A 15,071-nucleotide genomic window follows, 5' to 3' on the forward strand; every position below is an offset into this window, starting at 1 on the left:
AGTTTGACTTAGTGGCAACCGGTTTCGGGTCGTTTATATGGGCCGGGTAGGGTCGGGTCGGGTCGACACTTTGCAAGTCGGTAGTAGGCGGGGCCGAATCGAGAGTTTCAGGTCAGTAATGGGTCGGGTCGAGATATTTCAGATTGGTAACGGGCCGGTTCAGTTAAAGAAGTTCTGGGTCGTTAATGGGTCAAGATCGCTCGTTAACGGGCCTGTTCAGGTGGAGAACTTGTGTGTCAGCGGCGGGCCGGGTCGGGTCGGGTTGACATGGTACAAGTCGAAAAGGCAAAATGGTTCGGGTCGAAACGATACCGGCTGAAACAATTTAGGTTAAAACGGTACGCGGCGAAACGGTGCGAGCCAAAACAGTTCAGGTTGAAGCGGTTCAACACGAAACAGTGTGGGTCGAAATGGTGATTGTCATTGACAGGTCTAGTTGACCAGTAGGTCGGGCATGATAGATGGTGAGGGGTGACATACGTGACGAAATCAATCAGTATAAGATTCCAATGAATTTACTTAAATTCATTTTATTCACATGTAGGAACGATTTTGAATTCCATTAGTTGAATTTGAAGAAATAATACCTAATTCTAATTCAATTATTTCGTCAACAAAACACAAAAAGATTAGAATTAAGACTCCAATTCTAACTAATTCTATAACATTTTAAGAGTCAGAATTCACATTCCAATTTTATTAAATTCCATCGAACTTTGTTGAACCAAATGGACCCTTAAAAAACATATAATAAAGGAATAATGGATTTTAATAATCCTAACTATTAGCCGTTGGCCGGAAACAGTCTCAACTTCAAAAATAACCAATGATGGTCCCACCTTTTCATATATTGTAAACCAATGGACCTTTATTAAACCGAAAAAGAGAAAAAGACAAAAAGAAATTAAGGTTCTGTTGGTAAATGTCTATTAGTTTACAATATGTGAAAAGGTGAGAACATCACTGGTTATTTTTTAAGTTGAGATCATTACCGGCGAACGACTAAGAGTATGGACTATTAAAATCCATTAAACAATACACTCCAACAAAAAAATTAAGGGGCAATTTTGCAAATCTAGAAAGATTAGGCTATTTTTTGGTCTTATAGGCTGTCAAGATCTGTGATGAACTTACATTCATCATTTTCAGCCTGATACGATATTTATTTGTCAACTAAATCTCGATTTGTAATCCTCTAGTGAGCGAAGAAGGGGCTTTCATCATGGACGCTTTAAGGAAGCAAGCAAGCAAACTTCGAGATCAAGTTGCCAAACAACAACAGGTAATAATAATTCAATCAAATCACCCCAATTTATCCGATTTAACTATCTTACCCACTTCAATTTTCAATCTTTCTAATCGAATATCCATGCATACAGTGAATATTAAACGAAAATTCAGATGTTACCTCGTGTTTTGGTGAATTGGGTTTGAGATTTATGTTTAGGGTTTTGTAATTGCGATTAGATGATAACTTAACAACCCCCCCCCCCCCCCACACACACACACACACACACAAGATAGTGTGCATAAATGTATAAACTTTACCAATTCCAGACAGCATTGGGTCTTTTGTTTTCTTTCTGTTTTTGGTATCTTTCTATGTTCCCTGAACAGACATGTGGTTTAGTTTTTGGTATCATATACATTATTTGAAAATGCAGATGAATCCCTAGTAAGAAAACAAGTTATATTTTACATGTTTAGGCAATAATCAAGTTTAAGGTTGAGAGGAACACATTTGACATCTGTCTGAGTTTAGCTGAGCTCTCTTCTACGGTTGTTCATCTAGTGATTACCTTAATTTTTGAGAACTTGAATGTACTTCTTAGACTCTACGTTATGGAATGGCGAGGGGGTGCCACCTTCGTTATTCGGTTAACGATGGCCAAAGGAGAAAAGGTGGGGCCCATGTCTTTTCCAAGCAATCACACGCCTTTCTTTCTTTTTTTTTTTTGTTTTAGTTATTGGTATCGGGCGTTCAGTTATTCCACTACACCTAGTTATTGAATGTTTAGTTATTACTCAGATTCCTACGTGGCAGTGATGTGGCGATGATTTAGCTATTCTATAACACATAGTCTTAGAGGGCGTTTGGTTCACATGAATTCAATGGAATTTAAGGGAATTGGAATTTGAATTTCATCTCTTAAGATGTTTGGTTCACAGAATTTGATGGAATTGGAATCCCAATTCCAATCTTCATGTGTTTGGTTGACAATGGAATTGGAATTAGAATTAGGCATGAATTCCTTCAAATTCCTTTAACTAAGGTAGCGTTCGTTTCATGGAATGGAATTAGGAAGTTTTTCTTTGTAAAATTGATCTTGATTGGGGGAGGGAGGAATTTGAAATCCCATGAATTTCTTTAATCAATGAAATTTGTGACTATTTCAACATTCCTTAGAAATCCTTCACTCTAATGAAGGAATGGAATGGAATGTTGAAATAGTCACAAATTTCATTGATTAAAGAAATTCATTGGATTTCAAATTCCTCCCTCCCCAAACCAAGATCAATTTTACATAGAAAAGCTTCCCAATTCCATTCCATTCCATTCCATGAAACGAACGCTACCTAAAGGAATTCAAAATCCTTCCTATTTGTGAAGGAATTAAAGTAATTCATTGGAATCTTTGACCGTTTCGACCCGCACCGTTTCAACCCGTACCGTTTCGACGTGAACGGTTTCGACTAGTACCGTTTTGACCCGTACTGTTTTGAATCGAACCGTTTCGACGCGAACCATTTCGACCCGTACCGTTTTGACCCGTACCGTTTCGAATCGAACCGCTTCGACCCGTACCTGTTCGACCCGAACTGGTGGTTGTGGATACCGGGGTGATGGATTCCAATTCATTTGACAACCAAACACAACAAAAATGGAATTGAGATTCCAATTCCAACAATTTCCAATTCCAATTGGAATGTTTAAATTCCAAATCCAATTCCTTCAAATTCTAATTCCTACACGAATTCCAATTCCATTTCCAAATCATTCCGTGATCCAAACGCCCCCTTAGTGTTTGTATGACTATAGTCTTGTAGGTGTTCTTATAGCAGAACTAAACATAGGTCATATGAGGTGTTCTGTTTCTCGCAGAACCATGTTAAAGGTTGAAGTTTAAGCATCGAGTCAGGTTGGATATGGTGATATATGCAAAACCTTAGGGGCTGTGTTTAAAAAAGCGCGCTTGAAGCGATGAAGCGCTGGAAAAAACGCTTTTTTGGCTCTGAAGCGTTACATTACGTGAAGCGAAGTGAAGCGAGCTTTAAGCGGCGAAGCGATGAAGTTGTGAAGCGACGCTCCAGCCAATCAGATCACCATTTGGGCCATTTTTTAAGCCCAACAGTCTTTACAAGGTACATATCGACCTTATATCGACGATATAGCGACTTCCTATGTGAAATCCGTCGACAAATTCCGGCGACGGAGTTGCTTTCAGCCGGAAACAAGGAAGAAGGGGGAAGAAGAAGAAGAAGAGAGATGCGGCTGCGTATCTTTTAGGCTTTTAGGGTTTTTATAAGTGAAGGTTTTTAAACATTTAACCCCTCTATCTTTCATTAGTTTACATTCAGTCCCTGAAACTTCTAACTTTACTTAAAAAGTGTAAAGATAGTTTGTCTATTTAAACATTTAACCCCCTCTATCTTCAGTAGTTTACATTTGGTCCTTAAACTTTTTAATTTATGCATAAAAGTACAAAATTAACATTACAAAATACATATATTTAATATGGATAGCTATCTTTTATACATATATATAAAATTAACATTATATATAATTATATATAATATGGAGCGCTTCGTATACGTGAAGCTCTCGCTTCGCGCTTGAAGCTTCGCTTAAAGCTTTTGGAACCAAAACGCTTCGGAGCGCTTCGCGCTTTTTTAAACCAAGCTTAGGGGAATTGTTGCGGTTATAGATTTGTTACATGATTTGGAGGGACATCTTGTTTTACTCTTAACTCTCTCCCACAAGTCTGTGCTGATGTGTACCATCAGATGCCGTGGCATCATGAAAAAGAAGACCGTGTTTCCCAACATTATTTGTTTATAATCTGCATGCTTATTATCAAATGGAATGATATAAGCACTATGCTAGTGGTGTGTTGTATAATGAACCTGAGATCTATCGAGCAACATAGAATCATGATGCAGTCTTGATATATATATATATATATATATATATATATAGGGAGCCGCTAGAATGAGAACCACCACGAGTTGTAAGAACCACGAGAACCGCGACCCGCGGGTGGCTGTTGACCACGAAATTTTTTTTACACCTAGATCCGTATATTTTAAGACCGGGTGTAAATTTTGGGTTCAAACGGCGCGCCCGAGGGGGTAGTTTTTTACGCCCAAAGTTTGGTTAAAAAAAAAAAGAAAAATTAAAAAAATTAAAAAAACCCAAACTTTGGGCGTAAAAAACTACCCCCTCGGGCGCGCCGTTTGAACCCAAAATTTACACCCGGTCTTAAAATATACGGATCTAGGTGTAAAAAAAATTTCGTGGTCAACGGCCACCCGCGGGTCGCGGTTCTCGTGGTTCTTACAACTCGTGGTGGTTCTCATTCTAGCGGTCCCCTATATATATATATATATATATATATATATATATGTAGGGAGTGGTTTATTACAAAAGACTAAGGTGGTGTTTGTTTTTCTAAAAAAGATATGCACAGCCTCTTATGTCTGTGCCGCGCAGACATTGCTATCTGCAGACTGTTTGGTTTTCCGAAGATGTTTCATTAAAAAACGTCTGCCCGAGCTCTTCTTGGTGCACACCTGGCCCCGCCACTTCTAAGATCTTAGTCTGCATAGGTTAAGCACCATCACCACCACCACTGTCCACCACCACCGTCCACCACCACCACCGTCCATCACCACCACCATCGTCCACCACCCACCACCACCACCACCACCCACCGTCCAGCACCACCACCTCCCACCACTACCATCCGTACACCACCATCAGTTTATTTTAGAGTCTACATACGTTAAAAAACAAACAGCCTTCTTCTTGCAGACTGCAGAGGTTTTGTCCACCTCTTCTTCTACAGATGTCTGCAGATGTGGTCCGCAGACCGTAAACATTTTACCTCTTAAAAACAAACAACACCTAAATTATTGCGAAAACAAGAAGAACAAACTTAATTGTTTAAGTTTTTCTATTAATGGTTCATATTTTAAAAAACTTTAACTTGTTACATACAAATGTCTATATAAGTACATAAAAGAACATTAAAAATGTGTAGGTTATGTTTTTTTAAATGTTTACCTACACATGTGTAGGTTCTATAAATAAATGAATTTGTTTATATATTTGTTTAGAATGTTAAAACAGATGAATAAACATTGCATTTCAACCATTTCCTTATATTTTAAAATTATATAAAATTTAAATAATAAATGATTTATTTTGTTCTCGCAAAAAAACTTTCTTCTGCGTAGAATTCTCCCTTATATATGTGTGTATGTGTATGTATATGTAACTTAGCAGTCTTGATATTGATCGTTTCAGGCTGTGATAAAGCAATTTAGCACGAGTGGGTATGAACATTCAGATGTAATGGTTATTGATGAGCTGGAATTGCAAAGACACCAGCAGTTAGAAAAGCTCTACAGATCCACTCGTTCAGGAAAGGTAACAACACATATGTTAATCACTTTATCTAGTAAATTTCCATTTTCCTGTAATATATCTACATTTGGCCTAATTTTTCGTTGTTTTCTCCCATAGTTGTCAATAGCGATCGTAGCGATCGCTATAGCACGCTACGTAGCGTATAGGTCTAGTGTTGCTATTAGGGTTGTAGCGATGGATAGCGAGAATAGCGACACTTTATTTATTTAATTTTTTAATATAAATAGCAATTAAATATAGCTATAAAAGCTGGATTTTAGATTTTTGTTAAATATACATGTAAAATAGCATATATACCAGGGTATTTTGATATAATATACATATAAAATTTAAAAAAAAAAAATTCTAGTGTATCGCTATTTATAAAATAGCTGCCCGCTATTTATCGCTATTTGCTATGTAGCATATAGGTACCTTATCGCTATTTGTCGCTATTCGCCATTAACAACTATGTTTTCTCCAGGATTTCCAAAGAGAACTGGTTAAAGCAGCAGAAGCTTTCACAGCCATAGGATATAAGCATATAGAAGCTGGTAAAAAAAGAAAAAAAAATCCAAACTTCTACATTATTCCATTTTCTTACATTAATCTTGCTACCGTTGTTTTATCGGTGCCCTTTGTATAATTAAAATTAGGAACCAAGTTGTCTGAAGAATGCTGTAAATACGGGGTGGAGAATGCTAGCGATGAAATTTTGGCTAAGGCAGCATCTATATATGGTGATGCACGTAAACACGTGGAAAAGGAGCAAGACGATTTCACACGACTGTTATTTTCACAGGTTTTTCATCTATTCTAATGATATATTGATATGTTATATTTATATGCATATGTAGGGCTGCAAACGAACTGAACCTTCAGCGAATGGTTCATGAACGGTTCGTTGGAAGTTCGTTCGTTTAACAAATGAACGAACATGAACAAGAAAATTTTGTTAACACGAACATAGGCCGCATTTGTTCATTTTATGTTATTGTCCGTGAACGTTCGGTAACGTGTTCGGTTAGGTTCGTTTGTGTTAATAACGTTCGGCTATGCATCAAATATTCGGATACTTGTTAATCGTTGTTCACTTTAAGTTTTCTCAACGTTTTAGATTTTAGAACCCTTGAGAGCAATGATAAACGGTGCTCCTTTGGAAGATGCCCGCCATCTTGCTCAACGCTATAGCCGAATGAGGCAAGAAGCAGAGACTCAGGTAATCATCCCTTGATATGTTAAGGGGTCGAAATTCCCTTGAACTATGTGATCGCATTGATTATAACCGAATGTGAAAGCACACAGGCATCGGAAGTTTCTAGAAGACAAGCCCGAGTTAGAGAATCTCCAATACCCGAGAATGTGACCAAGTTGCATGCAGCCGAAGCTCGAATGCAGGAACTTAAAGCAAACATGGCTGTACTAGGTAAAGAGGCTACTGCTGCGCTGGCTGCTGTTGAATCACAGCAACAACGGCTTACGTTCCAGAGACTTGTTTCAATGGTTCGTGTGCATGCGAATTTTTACTTGGAAGAATAACGTTTAAATGTTTCAACTTTTAAGATAATTTTTAATGCACTTGAAGGTTGAAGGAGAAAGAACGTATCACGAGAGAGTAGCTGCTATTCTACACCAGATAGAAGCTGAGGTTAGTGCTAACAATCTGCTTGAGGTGGCAGTTTTGACCCGTATATCTGGTTTTGTTTGTGTGATGACGTGAACTTCTTGATAGATGGTCTCTGATAAACAAAGGAGAGAATCGGCCCCACCTACAGTACCGTCCAATCTTATGTCGGATAAAACAAAGTACTTTTTGGCCGAGGTAACTTCTCATTTCTCTAATCGCACCATATTTAAATGTTGACCATTGGTCAAACATCAAACGCTCTTAAGTCAAATGATGACGAATGAAAGAACCTTGTGGATCCAAAATTCCAAATCAATACCATTAATGCATTTTTAATGATGACGGTGGCAAAATAATGAATATGTTTAACTTGTTTAAGAAAAATGGAACATGCAATTTAATGAAATGGGCCATTTATGTGAATTTTCTTTCTGAAATGTCAAGTGAGACGTAAATGTAGCGGGCCCTACCTAATTAATTAAATTGTGTTGATGTTATGCAGGCTATGCATGGGTTTGAAGCTTCTTCTGATAAGGAACTAAGCTTGGCAATTGGTGACTATGTTGTAGTGAGAAAGGTTACTAAAATTTGCACTTTGCAGTTCTACGAACGGGTCATTTTGGGGTGTATTTTATGTCAAACGGGTCGATTAATTTTTTAGCTAAAAGGGGAACGGGCCAAACTGGTTGAATGTTGGCCAAAGTTTTTTTTTTAGGAAAATAACCTTCTAATAATTAGGCTATGCGGTATGGGGGACGTCCCCAAGGCGTCGAGGACCGGCGACGGTCCGCACACCATCCCGCCCCCCCTCGTCGGCGTCGTGATCGTCTAGATGGAGACGTTGGGGACGAAGCAGAACAGGACAAAACCATTTCCATTTCTAGTGTTTCCTTTGCAAAAATTAAAAAAAAAAAAAATTAATTGCCATAATTAGTGGGGTAGGATCATTCTCCCATTTCCAGTGTTTTGTCATGGCGGATCATCCTCTATAGGACTATGATGTGGCGCCTATGTGGTGGATCATCCTCCAAGGGAGGATGGTCACCATACCGCATAGCCTTATGCATTAATAATCGGTATATGCACCATTTGTCCACTACTAAATAGGTGACATGTTTCAACCCGAACCAGTTTGACCCATTACTTGACCCGTTTCCTATCACATGTTTTACGTTTAGTTATTAGTCTTTGTAGATTCTAAAAGGAAAATGATATTCTACTCAGGTGAGCCCTTCGGGATGGTCTGAAGGAGAATGCAAAGGTAGAAACGGGTGGTTTCCATCGGCTTATGTGGAGAGACGTCAAAGGCTTCCTAACACCAATGGAACACCCGACTTTTACTAATTTTACGTGGAATCTCTTTTATTTCTCTCATGTTAATTTCCATTTGTAGCATTTCATTTGTTGTTTCTAGTTCTCATAGGTTTTGTATTTTGCGAATATTATAGCTGATCAATATGTAAGCTAAACGGCCATATGTCCGATTATGCAAATGGATTATGTTGTGTTTTGCTCCAAGAAAATCAACTTGTAAGTTGTACCTACCATAGTTGTCCATGTAACCGACGTTTATCACTGGGGATACATTAAGTAAGGGGTTGTTTGGCAGCATCTGAATGGTTAAGTGCTGAACCAGAAAGAGGTCTGAACCATTAAGTGCTGAACCAGTAAGAAGTCTGAACCATTAAGAGCTTGTATAATGCTTAACCGTTCAGAGGCAAATATCTGACCAATTCAGATTAGAGGTCTTAACCATTCAGACTTTGTATAAATCTTAACCATTCAGAGGCAAATGTCTGAACTATTCAGACATCTAGTTGTGAAACAAATAGTCTGAACCATTAAGTGCTGAACCGGTAAGAGGTCTGAACCATTAAGAACCTCATTAAAAGGTAAACAAACAGCCCCTAACTGTGTGTGGTAACCCATAATTCCATAAATACATAGATAGATGCTAGCCAGTATACTACTTATTATTATGAATAAAATGAACTCCCAAGCCCAAACTGTCAATGAGGCTAAAGTAACTAAATAATAAGCTATCAATAGGCCCACAAAATAATGTAATAAGCCCACAAAGTTCAATGTTAGGGTCCAAGAATAAAGTCACTTGAATGGTTCGGACTTTGAACCTGTCCAACTGTTGAGAAGCGAGAGCCAATTTTGTAGAAAAATTTAGGGGCTATTTGGCAACTTCTGAATGGGTACGTGTTGAACTATTAAAAACCAATATAATGCTTAACCGTTCAGAGACAAATGTCTGATCAATTTAGATAAGAGGTCTTAACCATTCAGACTCAGTATAATGCTTAACCATCCAGGGACAAATGTCTGAATTCAGACATTAGTAAGATGTTTGACCCATTAAGAGCTGAAACAAACAACCCCTTAAAATGATTTTGAATTATGTTTTCTGAAATTTAAAATATACATATATAACTATATAAGGTTATACATGTTTAAGAAAACACTAAGCAAGTCTACCATTACAAAATAATCTTTTTCGGATAGTTCCGTCACTGAATTGCAATGATGAAAAGGATAAAACATCAAAAACTATCCTAATATTTAACCTAGAGATAAAGTGGTAACTAACAAATGAAGAAAGATGATAGATGGTAAACTCCCTTAACAATCATATCTTCTAAAAATATGACTTCAAAACCTGTTATAAAACATGTTCAAGTAACCTGGTTAATACAACCTATTACGTACTTTCGCTATAAATTTTCCTAGCTCTTAAAAGCGTGTACATTATTTTCCCTCTATACACATCACCACATGATATGTACTTACGACTTCATATGATTATGAGATTGGATTTGCATGCAATGATGATTGGATTATGGGTTCAAGAAAATAACAAATTCGGATGATACATCAAGTTATATATGATATGAACATGCATAATTTTGCTTTGGTTTCTTTGATTCATTATTATATATTAAATTAGTCTTATAGAATCCCTTGACAAAACATTATCGCACTATTAATCATCAAATTTACTTTGTGAGTCAAAAAAACACTGTTTAACTTTGTACTAACTTTTAAGCTTAGTTGACTTCATAATCCATTCATCTTTCTTTCTTGAATTAATTTTCTTTTGTGCTGATTTTATATTCCTCTTTTTAACTATCATATTTTAGTTAACATTTAATGTGAATAAAAGTTAATATTTAAGTAGTCTCGATCCAAATGATTTATGACCGATTTTGTATATAATTATATAATAACTTAATATGTTGTTGATATATTTCAACACTTAGATATAAAATATCTAGAAATTTTAATTAATTAAAAAGTATAAACTAAATGTTCTTTGATTAATTATAGTTCTTATTGTTTATTAGATATTTTTATTTTAATTATAAATAAAAGAGTTATACCAATGAATTTTTTAAACATATACTGTATGCTAATTTAGGTGTATTAAATATGATAATATGAAATTATCAATATTTCTTACAAAAATTCTAATTATCAATATACATGTTGCGTTTATTTATTTTGCTAAATAAATATTATCTTTCATTTATTATTAAATCTAAGGCTTACGTCTAGATGTATTTATATAACCTTACCACCATCTCCACTTTTCACCACCATCAACCACCATTATCCACCCATCATAACATCATTTACATCTACCCTACTTTCTTGATACATAACCCTATAAAACACAAAAAAAAACCCTTCAAATTTTAGATAAGCCATAGAAAACGTCTCTATCAACTTCAGTGTCATAGAAAAATCATTCCGACCGGCATAAATCACAGTTGGTGAATGGGTATTTCTGGTTAAAGAGTAGGTAAAAGCTGAAACATAATACTTAGCTTGATTCCTGCTCTGGTTCCCTCAAATACGTAGCTTATAACAGAAGAAAAAACAATAATTTTGAGAGGAATTTGGATGGGTTTACCATGTTCGGTGTCACACCCCAACCGATGGCGGAAACATCGGGGCATGGCACTAAGCGAAACAGATTGTCCATGAGTATCCATAACAACTATTCATTACCAGATAATTAAACGTTATGTCCCATACCACAACATATCCAAATAAAAACAGTTACAAATAATTGTCTCAAAAACAAATACTATTCTGACGACTCAGATTTAACTAGACCCCTAGCTTGATTCACCAACGCACAACAATTCCTAGCATCTTAAACACCTGCCACATACGTTGAAATAAAGGTCAATACACATACTGTAAAGGTGAGCATACAAGTTTGATAATATAATAGAGTTCGAAATCGTTTACGCATAACCAGCATGTAACATGTACAAAGTGAAGGCAAGTAGGTTATCGACAGAGAAATATGCACAGACGTGACTGCAAGTTGTAGAATGCGCAACACATATCCCCACTGGGACACGTGAAGTAAAGCCCTTAACAACCCCTGTCCACGATAGGTGCTAAGTCCAAACTATAGTACTATCGTTGCTAAGGTGTCAGGCAACAATCACTGTGTTAACATAACATACAAGCATTCATCGAATAACATGTAGCATGCAATAACGGTCAGCGTATAAATAGTGTTCGCGTTGTGTGTCGAGTGTGATTTAGAATAAGTAACGTATGTAACAACCAAAAGTGCGTAAAGCAAAAAGGGATCGAGTATACTCACAGATAGCGTTTAACTTAATAAACACTGCCTTGGATTGAAGGGAGCGCTGAGAGAGTAGCCTGAACAGTTAACGATAGTATAAACGATGAGCGACGCGTAAAACAGTGAAAAGTGATAAGTGTCGAGTGGCAACTCGATCGGATGGCTATCCGATCGGTTGACCATTCGACCGGATGTCAATCCGTTCGAATGGCCATTCGATTGGATTGACATTCGTTTGGTAAGGATGTGTTTGTGTATGATGACTTTGAAGTTTTCGTTGTAGCATTTTGAAAACAGAGAAGTATCTCTACCCTTCAGGTCGATCAATCGAACGGTCGTTCGATCGGATAGCGATCCGATTGGTAGGACACTTAGTGAGAACAAGTTCACACCAGGATTGTCACTCGATCGGATAGCAATCCGATCGAACGACAACCCGTTAGTTACTGATGATCTTTGAAGTTCCAAATGTCACATGGTCGGATGGCCGTTCGATCGGATGGCTATCTGATCGGACGACAATCCGTTCGACGTTCAGATCTTTGAAAGTTTGAAGAAAAAGTTAAGTATGAATCCAGGTGCAATCCAATCGGATTGCGGTTCGATCGGATGGCAATCCGATCGGACGATCTGATCTTTTGGCAACTTGATAAGTTGTTAAGGTTTGAAGGTTTTGCGATTTGATCGAGACGGTTTTGACAACGTGCTAGACAACTGAAACCCCATCATGACCCAAGTTATCCAATCGAACAGGAATCACCCAAATCTGACCAGTTTACTGGTTCGTGACGGTTGTTCATGTTTAACCCGAAATCGGTTGTCTCTTTGATAGAAACCAGATCTTGAACCAACACATCACTAAGAAGGAGTAGAAGGTCTGTACAAGCTCCGATTCTATCGGTCTTGAGTGCATTGAATGTAAAAGAGTTGAAAGAAAGTTAGAAAACCATCTTTTAATCCTTTTAACCATGAATATGTGTAGATCTATGCGAAAACATTGTTTAATCATGTGGAAATCCTTCAGATCTGAGTTGTTCTTGGTGGAATGAAGTCAAGACTTGAAGTTCATAAGAACTCCATGATGACATCACCGTAGAACACCTCAAATCCGTTGATTTCACAGTTAAAAGTTAAGATTCAAAAGAGAAAATGATGAAGAAGTGCGTATAGATCATAGATGTACAAGATTTAGGTTGAAAACTTACAAGAATCGCGAGAAATCGAGAGAAATAAGGGCTTGAGTGCGGCTGGTCGTGTGGAGGAGCTGTCACATCACAAATGATGTGACAGGAGGGTATTTATAGGGTTTCCAAAAGAGGAAAGTGCACAAGGGTCGGATTGGCCACCGATCGGACGGCGCCTCGATCGGATGGCCACTCGATCGGTTGGCCATTCGATCCAAGTGTCCGACGTGTTGAGTTTTGTCATTTCGATTCGCGTGTTGAGTGTTGCGATGTGTTTCGAGCGAGCGATGCGATGGAATTAGTTACACAAATAACCTAACTACTATATCTAACATACAATCACTATAAATAACTTGTGTTTAGCGTTTGCGATTCGATTGCGATAGAGTTGCGATTGCATTTTGATTATTCACCACAAACATAAGCATAAATAAACATGCACAAGTAACACATAAATAGCACACACACGTGTAAAACAATATCTAGAACACATAAATCGAGTTGCTGATGCGATTGCGATGCGATAAGCGATAAAGCGATAAAACATGCGATTAAATCTCGATTATTCACAGATACTCTACATAATACAACTAAAGCGATTAAAATAAAAGATTCAATTACAAGTCAAAGAAGTCAAATCAATAAGTAAGCAAGGAGTGACAGATCGCAATTAGCAATCTTTTCTTCCTTTGACTTCAATCTTGACTTTGACTTTGACTTTCGAAACACGGGTGTTACAGCCTCCCCTACTTAAGGGAATTTCGTCCCGAAATTAGGCTTTAGCCGTAACAAACAACTGCGGGTACTTCACCTTCATGTCACTTTCGAGTTCCCAGGTGAACTCTGCGCCTCGTTTGCCTTCCCAGCGAACCTTCACAATGGGAATGCGTGAGCGCCTGAGCTTCTTGGTTTCTCGGTCCATGATCTCGATAGGCTTCTCCACAAAGTGTAATGCTTCGTCCACTTGAAGATCCTCCAGTGGAACTTGTAAATCCTGCTTGGCCAGACACTTTCTGAGGTTCGAAACGTGGAAAGTCGGGTGGATGTTGCTAAGTTCCTCCGGTAGTTCGAGTCTGTAGGCCACTTTGCCGATCCTTTCTAGAATCTTAAAGCGTCCAACATATCGAGGCACGAGCTTTCCTTTCTTGCCGAATCTGACCACACCCTTGCAAGGTGATACCTTTAGGAGTATGTGATCGCCAACGTCAAATTCAAGAGGCTTACGTCGTCTATCGGCGTAACTTTTCTGACGACTCCGAGCTTTCAGCAGATTGTCTCGAATTTGGAGGATTCTGTCAGTCGTTTCTTGCAACAGCTCAGGATCGGTTATTTGCGAATCTCCGATCTCATGCCACACAATTGGCGATCGACATTTTCTTCCGTATAACGCCTCAAATGGTGCCATTTGTATGCTAGAGTGATAATTGTTATTGTATGAGAATTCGACTAAAGGTAAGTATGCGTCCCAATTACCACCGAAATCTATGACACACGAGTGAAGCATGTCTTCAAGGGTACGAATCGTTCTTTCAGTCTGACCGTCGGTTTGGGGATGGAAAGCGGTACTTAGGTTAAGTGTAGTACCGAGAGCGGATTGAAACATTTCCCAAAGAGGCGAGGTAAACCAACCATCGCGGTCAGAGATGATGTCGCGAGGCGTCCCATGTCGACATATGATCTCATCGGTGTAGATTCGCGCTAATTTTTCTACTTTATAGTCTTCTCGTATCGGCAGAAAATGAGCGGATTTAGTCAAGCGGTCAACGACAACCCAGATGCTGTCGTGACTTGATGGTGTGCGCGGAAGTTTCGTTATGAAGTCCATAGCTATACTCTCCCATTTCCACATAGGGATCTCGGGTTGGACGAGTAAGCCAGAGGGTCTTTGGTGCTCGGCCTTGACTTTCGAGCAAGCCAGGCACTTCGAACATAGAGAGCGATATCTTTCTTCATGCCTGGCCACCAGTTCTTGTAGCGAAGGTCCTGGTACATTTTATCGGCACCGGGATGAATAGAATA

General features: G+C 38.2%; 1 protein-coding gene across 1 annotated transcript; it reads left to right on the plus strand.

Moving 5' to 3' along the window:
• The first annotated feature begins 1,124 nt into the window (after positions 1-1,124).
• On the plus strand, positions 1,125-8,800 carry LOC110937208 (SH3 domain-containing protein 3). The gene is made up of 10 exons (XM_022179600.2): positions 1,125-1,282; positions 5,528-5,650; positions 6,114-6,183; positions 6,286-6,431; positions 6,747-6,848; positions 6,935-7,132; positions 7,215-7,277; positions 7,362-7,451; positions 7,759-7,833; positions 8,481-8,800. Exons 1-10 carry the CDS (start codon positions 1,223-1,225, stop codon positions 8,598-8,600), a joined length of 1,047 nt encoding a protein of 348 aa, XP_022035292.1. The 5' UTR covers positions 1,125-1,222; the 3' UTR covers positions 8,601-8,800.
• The last annotated feature ends 6,271 nt before the right edge of the window (positions 8,801-15,071 follow it).

Source organism: Helianthus annuus, chromosome 4 (genome assembly GCF_002127325.2).
Source record: "Helianthus annuus cultivar XRQ/B chromosome 4, HanXRQr2.0-SUNRISE, whole genome shotgun sequence".
Taxonomy (NCBI): domain Eukaryota; kingdom Viridiplantae; phylum Streptophyta; class Magnoliopsida; order Asterales; family Asteraceae; genus Helianthus; species Helianthus annuus.

Bases quoted from the DNA above. Each gene is read 5' to 3' on its own strand.
- LOC110937208 (XM_022179600.2), top strand. From the start codon at position 1,223: ATGGACGCTTTAAGGAAGCAAGCAAGCAAACTTCGAGATCAAGTTGCC. The intron at 1,283-5,527 runs GTAATAATAATT...TGATCGTTTCAG, and splicing joins AAGTTGCCAAACAACAACAG to GCTGTGATAAAGCAATTTAG. The intron at 6,432-6,746 runs GTTTTTCATCTA...TCAACGTTTTAG, and splicing joins CACGACTGTTATTTTCACAG to ATTTTAGAACCCTTGAGAGC.